General features: G+C 53.1%; 1 protein-coding gene across 1 annotated transcript; it reads left to right on the top strand.

Moving 5' to 3' along the window:
* Nucleotides 1-15,032: 15,032 nt before the first annotated feature.
* Nucleotides 15,033-16,466, top strand: LOC136544669 (uncharacterized). Its single transcript, XM_066536747.1, has 5 exons — nt 15,033-15,380; nt 15,664-15,792; nt 15,883-16,093; nt 16,163-16,321; nt 16,399-16,466. The coding sequence occupies exons 1-5, from the start codon at nt 15,033-15,035 to the stop codon at nt 16,464-16,466; spliced, it is 915 nt and encodes a 304-aa protein (XP_066392844.1).
* Nucleotides 16,467-20,786: the final 4,320 nt, after the last annotated feature.

The raw sequence follows: 20,786 nt of genomic DNA, 5'->3' as shown, positions 1-20,786 counted from the left end.
AGGTCTGTAATTCACTGTGTTCGCTCTGTTCAGTTCTTGCACGATTTGAATTCTTCTTAGGTTGGCCACTTGATCAGGTTGTGCAATTGTGATCTATAAGGCCTAGAAGTCATTCAGCACTTGGAGCAAGTAGTAGGGGAACTGACCAGCTAAACTGGTGTCTCCATGCAGCTGATCTAACATTAGGCAAATGTGTCTCCCTTAGCAGATCAAGTAGTTTTTGGTTTTTGGTGCATTTTTGTGCGGTCTTAGCTAAGGCAGTAATAGTACAATCTGCACATACACAATGGTAGTGCTACAGTCTATAAGGCCTACAAGGCATTGAACACTAATACAATTATGGAATTTGTACACAACAGAGGGGAGTTCCCATGCCTGATTTTCTTGCAAAGTGGTGTGATTCAATCGGCCATGTTTTTTTCTTCCTGGAGGGTGCAATGAGAGTTGTAATTGTCTGGTGTGCTTCTATGTCTGTTTATTGGACCGATAGGGTCATTTTGGGTCAAACAAGCACCAACTTCAGTTAACGGGTATCAGATCATGCGCCCGTTAAGGCTTGGCAGGCCCGGTAGCCACATGTGTTGGGTTTGTGGGTTCATTCGCGGACCCGTTAGCCTTGGCAGAAGAAGAAAAACAACAGAGACCATTTGAACCCTTGGATGCGGATCCAAGGGTTGTGCTCGTCGACTGAAAAAAAAAGCTCTATATTTCAGTCGACTGGGATATAGCAAGTCCCTTATTAAATTTATTTAAAGTTGACTCATGAAAATATTTATTATTTGTTGCCTCTTGTTTATACATGTGAATATGTGTATATATATCCGTGGGTTTCGGGTATCCATTCGGGTTTTGGGTATCCGTTCGGGTTTCGGGTATCTGCGGGTTTGGTTTTGGTGATGGATTTTCACCCGAATCGGTTTTCGGGGCGGATTCGGGTTTCGGTTTTGGGTGCACGGAGACTCCACCCGATCTGAACCCGACCTGTTGCCATCCTTACGAGAGAACCTTCCATAGCATATACCATGAATAAACAGTTGAATGCATTCATAAAATTGTGAGCACACGTACAAAATTTAGAACATATTAATTTTAAATAGGATAGTTTCACAATACAATTTTTCCTTGAATATATTCCACAAAAGTTTTTTCGCTCATAAGAGAAGCTCGAGTAGTGCCTCATTGGTTTTGCTTACTGCTTAGCGAAATCAACGGCGTAGCGGAGAGTTGATGTCGATAATGTGGGCATAGTTTGTTGGAATCTGTTACTCATTACTAAGAATAAGAAACATTTTTATATACAAATAGACTCGGGGAACAACTTTAGAGCACTTGTATTTGCCCATGGATTACGATAATTTTCTTATAATGAAAAAGAAAAATAATCATGGTCATGTTTGACTCGTTGCCCGCCTGCGCCACTGCCTACCACACTTCAGACACCGCAGTTTTGTCAAAGTGTTTGGTTCGTTGCCAGAGTTAGCGTTGTCGCATCTCGCCAACGCCGCGCAAAACAATTTTTTTTGTTTAGCCAAAGCTCGCCAAAACCTTGGCACACCATTTGTATGATGAAATTTTGGCACGGCATCGGTAGGTGCAATCCAAAGTCCAAACAGAGCCTACCTGTTCCGGCCTTTATACAAGACATATGTACTCGACCATAAAAAGTATTCACCTCGTTCGGCTAGTAGGATGAACAGTAAAGTTTGGATTGTTTTGGATAATTTAATAGTACTATGTGAAAGAGAATAAGCTGAAACAAGCGGAAAGTAGTACAGCTGAACTAATCATTAGAGGTTTGTGTAAATCCATATGATTTTCATTATTCTATTTCTCTTTCTTTTCGACCAATCACTCTTTTATTCCATCTTTTTTTTTACTCTTTGATATCTTTGAGTTGTCTATCTGTGCAGCCTGCCATCTGCATCTGCTGCGTGTTGTCTCCATGTTCGTGTTGGTGGTGCCAGATCTTTAACGTTGCGTCTCTTTAACGCGGTAGCCGGTGGGGCACGCACTGCTCGGTGGATATATGTCCACCGGCTCCTGGCCAGCGGTTGCATGGGGAAGCGTCGCATTGGCCGGCCCCCTCTGGCCATGCATGGTCCCTTGCCTTTTTCTATTCGCCGCTGATGTGCTCTCTACGTGCCATTGACATCCGTTCCGTTAAGGTGTGCAAATCGTTTCGATCACTTTTCCTAGACATAGTTAACCACGCACGCTAGGTGCAGGCTCAATCTATAGGTCAATTCTAGGGAATTTTTGGCTTTTTCATGGGCACACATTTTTCAATACTGCAACAGTGGCATCCAGCGTTAGTGTTTCTTTTGCAGACACTTGTTCAACACGCCTATAAACCCTCCCAATATGAATATGCGGGTAGACACATGCTACTTTGAACACGTAATAGCAATGCGCATAACACATATACTCTCTTCGTCTTAAAAAAAAAGTATCGCTACGTGGTTCGTGTTGATCAAATTTTCTTAAGCTTAACTAAATTTATAGAAAATATTAACAATATTTATTTCTCAAAACAAGTCTATTATAAACATATATATTTGATGCTATATCTAATGATATTGTAACACTAGTTATTTCTACACCATAAATATTAATATTTTTATACATATTCAATTGAAAACAGTAATGGTACGATTAAGACGTCCGTCCAGTGTGTGTCTAGACATCCCCATTCCTGGGACTGTGCAGCAATCGGATCCAATAGGCAACAGCCTGATTCTAGAGCTCTCTCCTCCATCTCTATTCCATGATAGAACCCCCACTAACAAAAATCCCCACTCGCTTTGCTCGTCACGGCTTCACCCCATCGTGCATTCACTCCACTCAATCTCGTCGCTACGCGCCACACGGCGCCCCCATCCCGCTCTGCACCACGTCTGGTGCCACGCCACGCCCACTCCTCCTTCGGAACCTCGTCGACACGAGCATGGTGTAGGATCTAGGGTTAGCCTAGAAGGGGGTGAATAGGCCTGCTAAAACAAAACTTGAACTTTTATCAAATTCCACTCGTGGCACTGTCGGGTCAGAACAGCGACACTGCCGCACATACAGACAACTTTGAGATACAATTCAAAAACTAAGTATGGAAACTTAGATCGAAGAAATTACTGAGCTTTCTGCAGGTATATGGATCACAGATCGACATTTATACGGTAGAAATACCACACACAGGTAGATCGGCCTCAAACCCTCGAAATCACATCAACAACAATATGAAATGCAAGTAATGTAAATCAAGCACAAGGTGACACAAGGATTTATCCCGTGATTCAGCTCGCCACCAAGGCTTGTCTAAGTCCATGTTGTTGAGGTTAGCCACTAAGGCTTAGGGCTTTGCCACCCTTCCTCGTTCTCAAGTCAAGAGGATTAATTCTTGAGATGAGGGATGAGTTTACTAGCTTCAAAAGATGATTACAAATCTCCTGGGTCTGCCACATAAGTTGGCAAGCTCCACGGACGACGCTCTAGACGGCTAGGAGCCAAGCTCCAAGGGTAACAAACACAACCGCTGGCCAAAGCGTGAATCAAGTGCTCTTTAGAGTTGGGGAATCAAAGGATCTGCTGTCTAATCAAGTTTGAAACCTTTTTCTCCCAATGATTGATGGGGAAATCAATGGAGAAGCATGGGAGTTTAAGGTCACTAATGGAGGAGAGAGAGAAGAGCATTCTTCTGTTCTTTCACGAACTGAACGATTGGGAAGAAGTAGAGAACCATTGGAAAGGGATGGGAAATGTATAAATACCCCTCAACCCCAACGATCAGTTAAGTCACGACAGTGCCGCGGCTCAACTGCGGCAGTGCCGCTTTGCGGCAGTGCCGCTTTGCGGCAGTGCCTCTCTCTAGGTGTGGCACTGCCGCACCAGGCAAGATAGCAAGGGTAAGATTGAAGTGCTAGCTGTCTTGGCTGAGTAGCTGAGGATGCATGTGTAGGATTGAGCACTTGGTAGCATATGTTAGCTTAAGCATTATGTCCCTCTTTATAGTACGGCTTTTCCTATACTCGAATTCGAAATATAAAAAGAAATTAAACCTCCTTTGAGTTTGAAGCTGTCAACAATTGTAATTGGGGGCTCCTCCATTTTGTATAACATCCTCGATTATAGATTTCCCGTTTGTCATCTCGATAAATCTCATTAGTTCTCTAATTGCGTAGTCATCATCACCAAAACCCACAAATGAGGCTTGATTGTACTTTCAATCTTCCATTTTTGATGATTGATGACAACCCAATTAGAGCTTAGAAAAGATATGAAATACAACTGAGATTTTTGAGCCTTGGGTGTAGAGCCTCCCCCTGAATGAGTGAATAGAGAATTGAATTCTTAAATTGGCATAAGAAGCCAAGATTCCATTTTAGTGAAAGTGATGGGGCTCCCCCTACATCCATGCTCCTGTGGGGTGCTACATACTATGTCAGATATATAATCGTGATGTAAATGATAGTTCATGGACAACAAAGATTGATGTGATAGCTGGGTGCGACACTGCCGCTCCTTAGCCGTAGCACTGCCGCACTTGCTGTAACAACACAGGTAAAATCAGGCACCATACAACATGTAATACTCATATAAAAAATATTCTAGCACAATTATATGACAAGCTATAACGTAGATCAACACATGTCCATCCCATACATATAGAGTACTTAGGTAGCATTATTACACAAATAGAGTTTTGAGTGGCTCTCAAACTTACAACCTAACGAAGACTACTCTCTCAATGGATAGGACAAGAAGCACATGCTGCAGCATGTTGCAGCGACCACCATGGCATCAAAAAAGAAGTTGACCCCTCTAATTTTCTCCCCCTTTGGCATAAAATCACCAAAAAGAGAAAAAAAGAAGAAAGATCAACTAACTCACTCCTCATCTTCTTGAATGTTCTCCCAATCGACATCATCACCACCAGTAGCTGCTCCACCACCTGCAGCAGCATCATCACCATCATCGTCGTCATCAGAGGACAACACCGCCCTCCCTTGGTGATGTGTGGTCAAAGTGTGGCGAGTGCGTCTGGTGCTCCTCCTCAAGGACTCTAAGGTTGATGCCAAGGTCTTGTGAGGGTCAAGCTCTGGCTACTCATCCTCCTCATCACCCTCTGAATCCATGTCGGAGAGGCTAAGGAGGTCATCAAACCTCAATGGTGACTCAACTGGAGAAAGGGGTGGCAGCCTTGCTCGCTCTCTAGCCTCCCAATTGACCTCACGGTTCTCCAACCAGTCCTCATAGGCTGTTCTCGCTGCATAGGTGGAAGTGGTAAAAATGGCCTTGATCCATTTCCCAAACTTCTCCATCTTCTTACCTTTGCGGGACCTAGAGCGGGAGGACTCAGGTACATCCTCAGCTGAGGGAGAGCGTCTCACTGCCTTTCTAGCACCTGAGGCTTGGATCTTCTCGATCTTGTAGATGGTGTGGAGACCATCTTTATCAAACTTGTAGCTAGTGACCCTGTGGGAGGTATGATCTCGGATACCCATGGCAGACTACATGGGCTACGACGCTAGGGGTGGTCCAGCCCACAAGACGAAGACTTACGGTGCACGGTGCTGCTCGGCGTGTACCGCAAGACGTCAAGGGTGATATCCTGAAGATACTACGAGATCTGTTAGAATATGCTCGATCTCGTGATTCCTATAATCTATTATTACTTACCGGTTATCTCCTAGATCTAACCGACTTGTAACCCTACCCCCGGCTATATAAGACAGGTAGGGGACCCTCTCAAAACACACGCAATATCATACGATAGCTAATACAAATCAACAGACCATAGGAGTAGGGTATTACGTCGTGCAGACGGCCCGAACCTGTCTAACTCTTGTGTCTCTATTGCATTCTTGTTCTTGATTACGTGCACCTCTGTCAATCAATCTACCTTTATGGGATACCACTCGGAGGACTGCCGATGATATTTTGTCGACATTTGGCATGCTAGGTAGGGGTCGAACCTACGTGCCGGCGTAGAAATTGCAGACCATACCAGCTTCTTGGCCTTTTGCATGCTGGGGACTCGACATGATCGGGCCTGTCAAGCCTACGTCAGGCGGTTTTCGGTACGTATACGTTGCCATTGACAAGTTCTCCAAGTGGATCGAATACAAGCCACTTGTTTTGGCTACTGCAAAGAAGGCAGTCGAGCTCTTCGAAGATATCATCCATAGATTCAATCTCCCGAACAACATTATCACCGACCTCGGAACTATATTCACTGGTCACCATTTTTGGAACTTCTGCGAAGATCGATGCATCTCCGTCAAATACGTCTCTGTTGCCCATCCTAGAGCCAATGGCCAGGTTGAACAGGCGAATGGCATGATCCTCGATGCCCTCAAAAAGAGACTATACTAGAAAGAGGAAAAGCATCCGGGCAGATAGCTCAAAGAGCTCCCAGCTGTGGTCTAGGGAATGCGAACTCAAGCTAGTCGCAACACCGGTGTATCTCCATATTTTTTTGTCTATGGCTTAGAGGCCATACTTCCAATGGACATTGCCTTCCGAGCATCTAGGGTAGAGCATTAAAATGAAGAGCAAGCCGTAGCTGTTCGGACAGAGGACATCGATAGAGCTGAAGAAGAATGCCTGATCACTTATGTCCGCACAACCAAATACCTAGAAGGCCTGCCAAGATACTACAATCGCAATATCAAAGGTCGTTCATTTGCGGTCGACGACCTCGTTCTCCGTAGAAAGCAGAAAATCAAAGGGATGCACAAGCTCTCCTCCCCCTGGGAAGGGCCTTACATGGTCAAAGAGGTTACCCAACCAGGGTCTTACCAGCTATGTGACATGGAGGGAATCGATATCCCCCAATTCATGGCACATCGAGCACCTTATACGTTTCTATCCTTGAAACGCTCCAGATATTACTCTTCACTCTGTAATGAATAAAGTTTTTGTCGCCATAAATTATCTCCATTGTTTCTCCACTCTAGTTTAATCTCCGTTTATGATCACCAGCTCCAAGCTACACCTCAATAAACTCCAGCAATTATATGTGATCTCCATAAACGCTTTGCCCCACTTCTTCATACTAAAATATCTTTAAGATATTTCGCCAACCATCGAGCAACAAACATTCCGCTCTGTGTTCTTTGGAGAAAACCCTATCTCCGATCTCTCCCTACACATGCTACGGGCTTCAGCGCTCTATGTTATGGGTGGTCGGCTGTGGTTCCTCGGTCATGTTTGTTCCCCCTACACGTGCACGGGCTCTAGCGCTCAATGTTATGGGATATGTGCTAGCCAAGGCCAAGAGCCTAGTAACGAACTAACTGCTCGAACGCTACTTGTACCATGTATAAACATGTTAGGGTTAACAACATGTCTCTTTTTCAGCACAAATGCTAGCAAGCCGCCTAAACATGCATACGATGTCTACTTACAACATTTATACACAAATGTTTGCTTAGGCCCTCGTGCATCTAACTCCCTTTCTAGTTGTCCCATATAGGTTCCTCCCCACTTAGGTTATTGTGCTCGGCCATCATCATCTACCTCGCTGAATAGATCGACATCACCGACCAGCCTCTTCACCGCGTCCTCCACCTCATCTTTCAGCTGCTCCTCTTTCATCGCACTCGTCCCTCTAGCGAATCCGGCCTCTATCATTCAGAGATTGATCATAGGGTAGTGGGACCAGACCACCGCTGGGGCATGCGTCATGATGGAGATAGCGGTGTCTCAATTGAAGCCTTTGAAGTTCTCCCACGCCGCCTTGCACCTATCAATGATGGTGTCCGGATGGGGCGGACTATCGTCGGGCTGAGGAGCTACCTCCATATCGATACAGTCGAGCACCGACCTGACTCCAGCCACCATGGTGTCAAATTTTCCCCTCTAGATTTTTGCCTCCAGCTCCAGCACATCGAATTGTGCCTTGGTTCTTCGATGGTATTCTGTAGACACCAAAATGATTCGTCAAACGAAGAAATCATATTAGCAACATCCCCAACCATGAACGACTCACCTTCTAGATCCTCAGCCAGTTTCTTCGCTCGCCTAGATGCTTTTTCCTTCTCCTCTTGGAGTTGACCGATGACTTGACGCAACCGGCCGAGCTCCGCATCTTGCTCTATAAACGTAACGGTTGACAGCAACGTCAAAACTATTCAGCAATGCAGAACAAATCCACCGATCCATAGTACCTTTATTCTGTTCGGAGATGCTTTATAGCTGCTTGGAGGTGCACTCTAGCTGCTCGGAGATGGTCTTCAACTGCTCAGATAATATGCCCTTTTGGTACTCCAGGTCCTTGGTGTTTGATTCAGCAAGATCCCTTTCGTGCTAGGCCCTCTAAATGTTCTTCTCCATCAGTTTCATCGCCTCCCTTAGTTTCTCGTTCTCCTCGGTGAGGGGCTCCATCCTTTTGATCATTTGCTACCATTGTTCGGCAGTCCATGCTATGCCCTGCAAAGCAATAAGATTATAAAAGACCATAGTCTCGAACGCCAAAGACGAACACTGCTGACGCAACACTAACCTCAATTTGCTTCATATCCGTGCAAAGGGTGGACCATAGCCTCTTCACCTCCCTAGTGGTGTCCTCCTCTTCTACAACCACAACTTCCTCCCCTCGCTTGTGGAAGATGCAGATGGTTTGAGATCGTGGTCCTTCACGCTCAATCTCCTTGACCTCATCCTCTTCCTCCAAACCCGATGGCGCTCCTTAGGGGCTCGGTGGCCGCACAAAGCGACCGACCATGCCCTGTGGCATCTCAGGGTGCGCTGCTTGCTCCTCCGACGCTGACGGCCCCTGTGCCCCCAATTTCGACACTGCTCTGATAGATTTTGCTTCTGCCTTTGAAGACTCAGTGGCTCTCGCTACTGCTCCTAGCGTCTCCATCAAATCACCCATTATTGTCGCCGACCGCTCTCCACCTCCATCTCCATCAGTAGCGGTGATCGAATCCTCCGCAAACCGACGAGCGCCCAGGGACTCTGGGACGAAGTCTGTCCTTAATGTCTCCATGCTGGGACCAGCCACTAGCTGCTCGCTAGTCTAGCCTGAAGGATTCAGATTCTCTACACACCCTGTTCTGCATCAGATTAGCTCATCGATCACCGCAACAATAAAAATCAGATAGCTACTGATCCCAAGATAAAGATACTTACACATCAGCTTCCCGATGAACGGTTCTAAATCGGCGCTGCCTCCCTGAGCTCGTAGGCACTGCTCTAGGGTCAACCCACATGTCTGTTAGGAGTATGCCCTAGAGATAATCATAGAGATGATTATATTGCCTTGTATCCATGATATATTATGAGTTCATTGAATTTCCATTAAAGACAACCTGTATCGATTAGCAATTATGTGAATTGTTTGTGAAACTCTTTTACTTGAATGGTTATTCTAATGTTGTCCCTGGTCAGAGTTCGTATGAGGACACACATGAATAATGGATCAGCACATTATTAGTTGATGACTATATTTCACAAGTCATAGACATGGAGATGTCAAACTAATAATGTGGGCACATGTATGACATGGGGCTAGACTGACCCAACGTGAGATGTCGTTATTATCTCTATTCACATTATGTACGTTATATCCTTAGACCTGAGATTGTTGTATGTATTCAAGATGTGAAACGACCTACTCAGGGACTATCAAACGCTACTCTGTAACAGGGTAGTTATAAAGGTGGTGTCGGTGTTTCGGACTGGGGGGTCCTCAACCAACCAGTGAATTTGTTCTGCGTGTTCCCAATCTCGGATGGTGATGCAAAGAGACACAAGGTTTATACTGGTTCAGGCAATCGATGCCCTACGTCCAGTCTGAGAGATTGATCTCGAATTCCTTGCACCGAAGTGCTCGTAGTAGGGGGTTACAAGCTAGGTGAGAGAGGGAGCTAGTCCCAGGTCTCGGCAAGGTGTCGTGTGGGCCGCTTGAGACGTTGCTCTTAGGCGGCTGGGATGTGTGCATGTGTTACAATGTGTTACCGGGTCTCCCCCCACCCCCCAAAACGGCCCAAGTCCTCTCCTTTTATAGCCTGAAGGGAGGACAAGGACGGTACATGAGCTAACTATATGGTGTCGTGTGAACAGGGGCGGCGCGTCCGGGCCCTGTAGCCTATTCCTATGGTGGCATGGTCGTCGGAGTGGTCCGTCCTTGGAGCACTGGGGCGGCGTGGTCGTCCCATCCGATCCTGTGCGTCGTGGGAGCCCTGGGACTGCCTCGGAGTGGGTACAGCGATGAACGTGCAAGCCACTATGGACGGACTGTGCGTGAGGCCGAGACTTAGTCGGTGCTGAGGCTGCGCCATAGTGGAGGGGTCTCGGCAGGCACGAACCTCAAGATAGCCGAGACCTTGGTGTACAGTACTGAGGCCTCGAAGGTGGGCAGCTGATCGTGGGCACAGCGTTAGGACACAGTGGCCGGTAATCCCCGCCGTACCCTGTCCCAGCCGGTATGGCGCTGATCGTGGACACAGCGTTACGACACAGTGGCCGGTAATCCCCGCCGTGCCCTATCCCAGCTGGTATGGCGCTGATGCGAGCTCGGGTCCCGTCGGCCATTCTATGGCGTTGAGCCATCGCCCGGCTGAGATTGCGGGAGTGGTTTGAAGCACAAATGAGACATGACGCGCTGTCTGGAGGGTCGGTCGAGGCGGGGGGCGACGGGCTGCGGATGAGCCGGGCTTGAGAGACACGGAGAATGAGGCCCTCGCGCGAGACGGAGATCGGATTCCTTGCCGAGGCATGCCGCGAGAGGCCTCACGCTATTCGGAGAATGCACCCCCTGCCGAGGCCTTTCATGGCGGGCCTCGCGCGAGGCGGAATTCGCGTCAGGGTGCCGAGACCTCTTGCGCGAGGCTCGAAGTCGAGGCAGGGGGGCCTAGTGGGCCCGGTCATTGCGGGTGAGGGGCCCATAGCTTACCTTCATGGGACTTTAGTGACCCTTTTGATTGTTCGCTCGGGGTACCCCATTCTAAGGTACCCAACAGTAGCCCCCGAGCCTCCGGGGGAGTGCGTGCACTCTCCCTGAGGGTTTGCCTAGGCTTGGTTTGTACCCGCTCCTGTAGGAATTGGGTTTTGTATCTTGAGGTTCCGGTGGGTGCGCGCGAGCGCACCCGCCAGGTGTAGCCCTCGAGGCCCTGGAGGAGTGGAGTTACTCCTCCAGGGTCTTTTTTATTTTCGTGTTTGAACGAGTAGTTCTTACTGCATTTGCCAAGCCCCTAAGCGCAAGTTCGGGTTGCGGGGGTCTCGGCGAGGCTATAGGAAAAAGCCCTCTAGCCTTCGCACAGAGCGAGAGGTTCGTCAGGGGCCCCCTGACTTTGGGTATGACCCTCACGCTTCCTTTCGCTCAGAAGGAGGGGTGGAATGTGCTAGGCTACCCTCGATGGGCACGAGCGTGGACACTTCTGGTGAGCTGTTATCGGGTAGTCCGAGTGGAGGCCCGAGCCCCGTTCGCTAGGGGATGGCTAGCGGTCCAGAGACGCACTCCAAAAGTACCAGAGGGTTTCTCTAGTGGGTGCCGAGGCCGTTCGCTAGGCCTCGGTGGCTCGGTGCCTCCCTACGGTGGGATCCCATTCAGATACTTCCCTGCCGGTCTCAGACACGACTTAGGACGCCCCGAGCGACTGTTCGCTCGGGCCTAGGCCATTCGTAGGCTCACCCCGAAGTCATCCCTGACTCTGTTGCCCTGGGGCGGCTGTCGAAACCTCTTGGAGGCGCAGCCTTCGAACCCCTAGACCGTAACGGGCTCGGTGCCATTTATCGTGTTTTGTAATGAAACCTCTAGCATGGGCTTGGACCGTTTGTCTTGGTCTTCGGGTGCAAGAGGAGCCCCCGAGCCTCTGCCTAGAGCAAGAGGGCGGTCGGGGGTCCCCTGACTTTTTCATCCGACTCTCACATGTCCTTTTCGTTTGGACGGAGGGTTTGTTTGCCGAGCCTATTCTGGTCTCGGCAAGGTTGCAGGAAGAGCCCCTAGCCTCTGCGCGGAGCGAGAGGGCCGTCGAGAGTTCCCCTGACTTTTTATACGCCCCTCGCGCATGAGGGTTTGTTTGCCAAGGCCCCTTTTGGGCGTGAGCCTAAGAGTTGGGGTCTCGGCGTATTTGCAGGAAGAGCCCCCTAGCCTCTGCACAGGGTGAGAGGGCCATTAGGAGCTCCCCTATCTTTTTGTGCAACCCTCACGCTTCCTTTTCGCTCGAAAGGAGGGGTGGAATGTGCCTCGCTACCCTCGGTGGGCACGAGCGGTGACACTTCCGGTGAGCTGTTATCGGGTAGTCCGAGTGGAGGCCCGAACCCCGTTCGCTAGGGGACGGCTAGCGGTCCAGAGACACACTCCAAGAGTACCAGAGGATGTCTCTAGTGGGTGCCGAGGCCGTTCGCTGGGCCTCGGTGGCTCGGTGCCTCCCTACGGTGGGATCCCATTCAGAGACTTTCCTCTGGTCTCGGACACAACTTTGGGCGTCCCAAGCGTTTCGCTTGCTTGGGCCTCGGCCTCGTATGGGCTCGCCCGCGGTCGTCCCTGACTCTGTTATCCTGGGGCGGCTGTCGAAACCCTTTGGGGCCCAGCCTTCGAACCCCTGGATCATAATAGGTTCAGAGCCCGGTTCCTTCATACGAAAGGAATAGGCCGCAGGGAATATCTTCCCTATTGGCTCGGCACGGGCGGCGCGCCTTTTGAGGCGGTTTCATGGGGAGTCGAAACGACGCCTACTGCCATAGTGGCCGAGCGTGGCGTGGTGGATGGGACGTAACTATCCTCGCATTTAATGCGGGAGACGTGGGCGCGTGGGCTAACGAAATCGGCTCGTGGTTAACCGCGCCGGATCGGGGGGAAAACCTCCCCGATTTCGTCGCCCGTTCGTTTCTCCTCCTCCCTGCATAAATACCCGAAGAGTCTCGCCCCTCCTCGTCTTACCTTGCCTGCATTAGCACCGCTTCCGTCGAGCCGTCGCTAGAGCAGCGGGTGCCGGGAAGAAGAGGAGAGAAGAGCGAGCCTAGGGAGAAAGCGAGAAAAAAGCGAGAGCGTGGGAGAGAGAGAAAAAGCTCACCGCCGCACCCGATTCCTCCATCGCATCCATGGCCAGCGACATCGTTGTTGTCGAGGTGGACCCCTAGGACCCGTCGGACGTCACTGAGGAGACGCTTCAGTCGCTTGTCGACAGTGGACTCCTTTGCCCAGTGACAGACCCCGCTAGGCCAGAGTAGATTGCTCTGTACGGCGAGGCGGAGCCGAGGCCTCGCGACGGCTACGTCGTGAGCTTTGTCTCCTTCCACGAGCACGGCCTCGGCGTCCCGGCAGACCAGTTCATGCGGGCGCTCCCGTACTACTATGGCATGGAGCTCCACAACTTCAATCCCAACTCCATCGCTCAGGCGGCTATCTTTGTTGCCGTCTGCGAGGGGTATTTGGGGATTGCTCCCTATTGGGAGTTGTGGCTCCACCTATTTCGGGCGGGGCGCACTACCAAGGCGATGGGTACGTCGGGTAAGAGGAAGGCGATGAGGGCCGGCAGCTGCACTCTCCAGGTGCGCCAGGACCGCCAGCACCTCTACATCCCGGCCCAGCTCGCGTCCTCCAATCGACGGTGGTACACGAGCTGGTTCTACCTTCGTAACGATGACGGAGGACTTCCCCCTTACACTGGGCGGATTGTGGGGAGCTGCCTAGAGAGATGGAAGTGGGGCGTCCCAAAGGACGACCAGCCCAAGCTAGAGCCGCTCCTAGAGGGGCTGGCGAGGCTACAGGGCCATGGCCTCACCGTGGCTGTGGTCGTGGCCGCCTTCCACCGCCGGAGGGTGCTGCCGCTGATGGCTCGGCGGTGGCGGCTGTTTGAGATGAGGCTGGGTGAACCCATGGAGGGCATCCGGATGTCCTCATCCGCCCTCTCCGACGAGGAAATTCTTCGTCGGGTGGGGGAGACGGTAGAGGCGAAGTTGAAGGGCGGCAACTTGACCCCCTTCGCGATGCGACCATCATGGGGGTTCCTTTCGCTGGTAAGTCATGTGCCATTGTAGCCTCTGAGCCTCCTTAGTCTCCCCTTACTCCTTGTTCCCTTATGCGCGTTTGTCGTTCCTTCAGGGGATGAGGGACGTGTGCTCCTCTTCGCCGCCCGTTCCCGAGGACGCGGGGCAGCGGGCGATCAACCGCGCTCACGCCGATGCGCAGAAGAGGCAAAAGGATGCCAAGGTGGCAAAGCGCACGAAGCACATCCTCGTGCGCGAGGAGCTGGATAAGCGCCGCCGTCAACAATGGAAGGATGGTCTCCCGTTAGAGGAACGATGAGGGCGATCCTCGTTGTCGACGGAGGCCTCGGACGGGAACGATGAGGGCGAGGGAGGGAGAGGTCCCCTGGACCACCTTCCTGATGTCGTGGAGGTGGCGCCCGGGGTGTCGGCAAGCAGCCTGACACCCTCAGGAGGGGGAGGAGAAGCGGACCCGGGGCCGGTGGTTGCCCGCTCTGGGGCCGAGGCCGACACGCCCGAGGCGCGGGCGTTGGGCAAACGCGCCGTCAGCCCGACTCGTAGGCCGTGGTGGAGCGAGTGGCGGTAGAGACGACGCCACTACCCCCGTAGAGAACCGAAGGGGCGCCGGGGTCCATTGAGGACCGACCGGCGCCGATGGATACGGAGGCGACGCCTCTGCCATTGCGGATGAGGTTTGCCGTGGCGAAACGGTTGCCACCCCGTTCAAGGTTAGTGTATTTTCGGCGGGGTCATAGTGCATTTCGTTCGCCTTTTTGGTCTCGCGCTGACCCTGTAGGTTATTTTTCCTTAGTCGGAAGCGGCCTGCGGACGAGCTCCCCTTGGCGCCCCTTAAGGCGCTCAAGGCGAGCCCCGGCTCCTCCGCCCACTAGGTGGTGGAGGCACAAGCCGCTATCCAACACGACGCGGCGTCGGCGAGGGTCGACCCAAAGGGGTCGGCCGCCCAAGGAGGGGTTGCCGAGGCGGCCCCTGCGCAGACGAGGGAGGGAGCGCTTCCGCCTCGTGGGGGCGAGGCTCATGAGTCGGATGGGGCCAGCGTGCCCTTGGTTGCCGAGGCCCCCGGGGTCTCCGAAGCTGAAGCGATGGAGGCCACGGCGCCCACGACCGCCGAGACCGCAGTGGCCGTAGTTGGTGTTTCTGCGTCTGCCGAGGCCATGATGGCAGAGGCCAAAGCCCCCGAGACCGTTGAGGCCATCGCGATGGCAGCGATGCCGTCTGTCTTGGAGGCGGAGATGAAGGTGGCAGAGGCCTTGGTGGCGCCCTTGGTTCAGGGGTCGCCGTTGCTGCGAGAGAGCGCCCGGGAGACGGAGGTCTATCCGATCTCCTCCGACGATACTTCCCGGGCGCGGGAGGTGGTCGACGCCGAGGATGCCAGTGCCGTGGAACAGCCTGCGCCGATCTTGGACGAGGGGGGCTCAGCCCTCGTGCGGGTACGACCCGAGCCTTGCGGGTGGGATCACCCGCGGGTACTGTGGCGGAGCCGGGACGACCCTAAGGGGGAGCCCCTGTTCGCCCTCGAGGACGTGGCCGAGGGCGGGCGCTGGGGCACCTTCGAGCAATACCACCAGCTGGCGGAGCAGTCGCTACGGACGGCCCTGTCCGTGGTGGCCGACGACCTGCCCGGAGTCGCCCAGGTTCGCATTTTCGTTTCTCGCGCGACGTTGTCCTTTTCTGGTTTTATCACAATCAATGACCCCCATTCTGCTTCCCCAGGAGCTCGAGACCCGGTCCCTTGGGAAGTCGGTCTTTCTCCGGTGGGAGAGGGACGTCTGGGACCAGCTTCAGCGACAGAAGGGTCTTCTTGCCAACGCCAATGAGCTCCTATCGACGCGGAGCGCGGAGGTAGAGGACCTCCACCTTCGTTGTGCCGACGCGAAGGTCGAGGCGGCCACAGCCTAGGCGCAACTCGCCCCTTTGGTGGCACGGGTTAAGGAGTTGGCGGAGGAGCTCACCCGCGCAGTCAGCGACCGAGATGCCTTCAGGGGCCAAGCCGTTGAAGCTACGGCCTCGGCCGTGGCTCACGCGGGGCAGCTGGGGGCGGAACAGAGGGCGCACCAGCTGATGAAAGGTGCCTTGGACGAGGCCCTTGCTGCAGCTGAGGCTTCACGGACCAAGGCTGTAATTTGGAGGGGGACGGTTGAGGGTGAGTTCTAGTCCGTCATTTTGTTTTCTTTTCCTTGTGTTCGCTCCCTAACTCCCTTGTGTGACGCAGAGCTGGGGAGCGAGGCTTCCAGGGCGGCCGAGGCTTCTCGGGTCGAGGCCCAACGCTTGAAGGAGGAGGCCGAGGCTTCCCGTGCCGAGGCCCTACGCTGGAAGGAGAAGACTGAGGCCTGTCAGGTCAAGACCCAATGCTGGGAGCTGAAGGCCAAGGGTGAGTTCCGTGGGTTTCTGCCCCTAGCTCCCTTGTTTTCTCGCTCGCTCGACCTCATTCCATTTTCTGCGGTGCAGAGTCAGAGGCGGAGGTCACTCGGGCTGCCGAGGCTTCCAGCGCGGTGCAGACGGTGCTCGAGACCTAGATCGGGGAGCACGAGGTGCTGAAGCGTGCTGCCCTTTCCGCCTGCGAGGCCTTGGAGGTTGAAGGGGTTCAGTCAGGCAGCTCCCTAGGGAGCCGTTTGATCGCACTGAGCAACCAGATGCGCGAGCGACTCCGAGGAGCGCTGCACACGGGTGTCAAGCGCGCGCTGGCCGTCATCTCTTCTCACTATGTCGGCGTCGACCTCTCGGCCATCAGCAATGGTTATGTCCTGCCTGATGAGGAGGAAGAGGTGGACGCGGTGGTCACGAAGCTGATGGAGGTGGCGGAAGGCCCTGGCTCGGCGCTGGCGATGCTCTTTGAAGAGGAGGTGGTTCCTCCCCTACCACCTGCCGGTGTTGAGGGCTCTGGCCTTGATCTGGGCCCTAGGGGCTTTATGTAAAAATAGAGTAGGAGTTATTTTTGTATCATAACGCTTGTGGCCGTCGAGGCCTTTATTTCTGAAGTATTTGTGTTTCTTAGTTGTTTTTCTTATGTTTCCGAGCCTCTGCCCTCTGTTGCTCCTGATCAGATTTCGTTTGCAAAACACCCCGTTGGGGCCTAAGCCGTCCCTTGGGCGAGAGGTAGTGAGGGAGTGCCGTAGCCCGGAGGCGTAGGCCGTCTCACGGCTCTACCGGCCTCTTGCCTAGGAAACAGACCTTGGTCCGAGGAGTCTTTACAACTGATTCGTCAGAGCCTGCTAGAGTCTTGGCGTAGGAATTTTTGCGAAAAACAACTGAATAATGGTGCGTGGGACCTAGGGGGAATCCCCCATTTAGCCCCTGAGGGAGGCTTGGTTCTGTCGAGGCAGAGCCAAGTCTCCCTTGCCATGTTATCGAGTTGCCGAGACCTACGATGGGCTCGGGGGGATTTCTCGAAAAATTAGACCAACTAAAGAACGCTTTTTAATTGTATTTCGAAGAAACGTCATATACAAGGCTTGGAAATTTAGGGATAAAAGCGACGTAGCTGTTCTATGTTCCAAGCGTTGGTGAAGACTTCGCCCTTCTCGTTGGCCAGCTTGTAGGTCCTGGGCTTCAGTACTTGGGCGATGATGTACGGTCCTTCCCATGGCGGGGTCAGCTTGTGGTGGCCCTTGTTGCTCTGTGCTAGCCTCAATACCAGGTCACCTACCTTCAAGTCCCGGCCTCGGACGTGCCTGAGCCTGATAGCGCCATAGGCTCTGCTGATATTTGGCCGAGTGTAGTAGCGCGACGTCTCGGGCTTCCTCCAGTTGATCGAGGGCGTCCTCTCGGGTGGTGCGGTTACTTTGTTCGTTATAGGCTTGTAGCCTCGGGGAACCATATTCCAAGTCAGTGGGGAGGATGGCCTCGGCCCCATAGACCAGGAAGAAAGGCGTGAACCCCGTGGCTCGGCTTGGAGTGTTCCTCAGGCTCCAGATGACCGACGGGAGTTCGGCGAGCCATTTCTTGCCAAACTTTTTCAACCGGTTATGAATTCTTGGTTTGAGGCCTTGTAGGATCATGCCAGTTGGCACGCTCTACTTGGCCATTGGTCCTTGGGTGTCCTATGGCCGACCAGGCCACACGGATGTGGTGGTCGTCGCAAAACGTCAGGAACTTTTTGCCGGTGAACTGTGTCCCGTCGTCGGTGATGATGGTGTTGGGGACCCCAAATCTGTGGATAATGTCAGTGAAGAATAGCACCGCCTGCTCGGATTTGATTTGATTGATTGGACGAGCCTCGATCCATTTGGAGAACTTGTCGATTGATACCAGTAGATGGGTATAGCCCCCGGGGGCCTTTTGCAGAGGCCCGACCATGTCGAGCCCCCACACGGCGAACGGCCATGTGATGGGAATGGTTTGCAGGGCCAGGGCCAGGGAGATGTGTCTGCCGAGCATAGTACTGGCATCCTTCGTAGGAAGCATACTAGTTTGGTAGCGTCGGCGACCGCCATCGGCCAGTAGAACCCTTGGCGGAAAGCGTTCCCTACGAGCGTCCGAGGCGCCGCATGGTGCCCGCAGGCGCCTGCGTGTAAGTCCCAAAGCAGGGCTTGGCCCTACCTCGGAACTGATACATCATTGGAGGACACCTGAGGGACTTCGCCTATACAATTCGTCATTGTAGAGGACGTAAGCCTTAGCTCGGCGCGCGAGCCGTCGGGCTTCGGTCCTGTCGGCTAGGAAGTTCCCCCCGATCGAACCAATCGAGGAATGGAATTCGCCAATCCATGTCCTGGTCGGTCTGCGGAGGCTCGGCGCTGACTTCCATGACTTCGGGCTCGGTCGAGGGGGTCTCGGTAGTAGAGGGGGCGTCGAGCCTGGCCAGTGGTTTCCACTAGACGGGCCCTCCTCTGCTACCAGGGTGTAGTCAATGGAAGGCTTGTGGAGGTCTCTGGCAAAGACGTTCGGGGGGACCGGGGCCTGTGCCGAGGCCATCTTCGCCTAGCTCATCGGCGGCCTCGTTGTGTTTCTGTGCGACTGTGGTTTAGTTCGAGGCCTGTCGAACTTGTCTTCTAGGCGACAGTACCAATTTGCAGTAAGCCTCCATTTTGGGGTCGAGGCAATTTGACTCCTTCATCACTTGATCTATGACGAGCCACGAGTCGCCTCGGACGTCGAGGCGCCGTGCCCCAAGTTCGATGGCGACTTGTAAACCAGTTGATGAGGGCCTCGTACTCTGCCGCGTTGTTGGAGGCGGCGAAATGGAGCCGCACCATGTAGCGCATGTGTACTCCGAGGGGCGAGATGAAGAGCAAACCCGCGCCTGCCCCGGTCTTCATCAGGGATCCGTCGAAGTACATGGTCCAGCACTCTGTCTGAATTTGAGCAGGTGGCAGTTGGGTGTCTGTCCATTCAGCCACGAAATCGGCCAAGACTTGAGACTTGATCGCTTTTCGAGGCGCAAAAGTCAAGGTTTCCCCCATAAGCTCGACGGCCCACTTGGCTATCCTGCCCGAGGCCTCTCGGATTATGAACTATCTCCCCCAGGGGAAAAGAGGATATCACTAGTCACTGGGTGAGACTCGAAGTAGTGACGCAGTTTGCGCCGGGCCAGGACCACGGCGTAGACCAGCTTCTGGATGTGGGGGTAGCGTGCTTTGGTCTCGGAGAGCACCTCGCTGATGAAATAAACAGGTCGTTGGGTGGGCAGAGTATGCCCCTCTTCCTGCCGCTCTACCACTACGGCAGCGCTGACCACTTGGGTCGTTGCGGCGACGTAGAGTAAGAGGGCCTCATCCCTGGTCAGGGGGTACCAGGACGGGAGGATTTGTGAGCAGCCTCTTGAGTCTACCGAGGGCTTCTTCGGCCTCGGGGGTCCAAGAAAAATGCTCGGATTTCCTCAAGAGCCGGTACAGAGGCAAACCTTTTTCGCCGAGGCGCGAGATGAACCGGCTCAGGGCCGCAAGGCATCCCATGACCCTCTAGTACTCCCTTGAGGTCTCTGATTGGTCCCATGCTGGTTATGGCCGAGACCTTCTCTAGGTTGGCTTCAATGCCGCGTTCTGAGACTATGAATCCCAAGAGCATGCCTCGGGGGACCCCGAACACACACTTCTCGAGATTGAGCTTGATGCCCTTCTCTTGAAGGCATTTGAAGGTTGTCCTCAAGTCATTGACGAGATCCTCGGCCTTTCTGGTTTTGACCACGATGTCGTCTACGTAGGCCTCGACGGTCTGCCCGATGTTGTTGCCAAAGACCTTGGGTCATGAACCGCTGGTACGTGGCACCTGCGTTTCTGATGCCGAAAGGCATAGTCACGTAGCAGTACATGTCGAATGGTGTGATGAAAGAAGTCGCGAGCTGGTCGGACTCTTTCATCTTAATTTGATGGTAACTAGAATACGCATCAAGGAAAGATAGGGTCTCGCACCCTACAGTGGAATCAACGATTTGATCGATTCGGGGTAATGGAAAGGGGACTTTCGGACAGGCTTTGTTCAAACCGGTGTAGTCTACGCACATCCTCCATTTCCCATTTTTCTTCTTGACTAACATGGGGTTAGCCAATCCACTCTGGGTAGGGACACCTCCCTGATGAACCCGGCCGCCAAAAGTTTCTGTATCTCCTCACCGATGGCCCTACGCTTTTCCTCGTCGAAGCGGTGCAGGCATTGCCTCGCTGGTCTAGACCCGGCCCAGATGTCTAGGGCGTGCTCGGTGACCTCCCTCGGTATGTCCGGCATGTCTGAGGGACTCCATGCGAATATGTCGGCATTCGCACGGAGAAAGTCGACGAGCACGGCTTCCTATTTGATATCGAGGGTGGCGCTGATCCTCAGCGCTCGGTCGTCGGGGCAGGCGGGGTCGACCGGGACGAGTTTGATGGTTTCCGCGGGCTCGAACACCCCCGCGCGAT

The sequence above is a fragment of the Miscanthus floridulus genome, chromosome 3, assembly GCF_019320115.1.
Source record: "Miscanthus floridulus cultivar M001 chromosome 3, ASM1932011v1, whole genome shotgun sequence".
Lineage (NCBI taxonomy): Eukaryota > Viridiplantae > Streptophyta > Magnoliopsida > Poales > Poaceae > Miscanthus > Miscanthus floridulus.
Note: the sequence above shows the minus strand (reverse complement) of the source record. Positions and strands in the feature narration are given on the sequence as shown.

Bases quoted from the DNA above. Each gene is read 5' to 3' on its own strand.
- LOC136544669 (XM_066536747.1), top strand. From the start codon at position 15,033: ATGGAGGCCACGGCGCCCACGACCGCCGAGACCGCAGTGGCCGTAGTT. The intron at 15,793-15,882 runs GTAGAGGACCTC...GCACGGGTTAAG, and splicing joins TATCGACGCGGAGCGCGGAG to GAGTTGGCGGAGGAGCTCAC. The intron at 16,322-16,398 runs GTGAGTTCCGTG...TCTGCGGTGCAG, and splicing joins CTGGGAGCTGAAGGCCAAGG to AGTCAGAGGCGGAGGTCACT.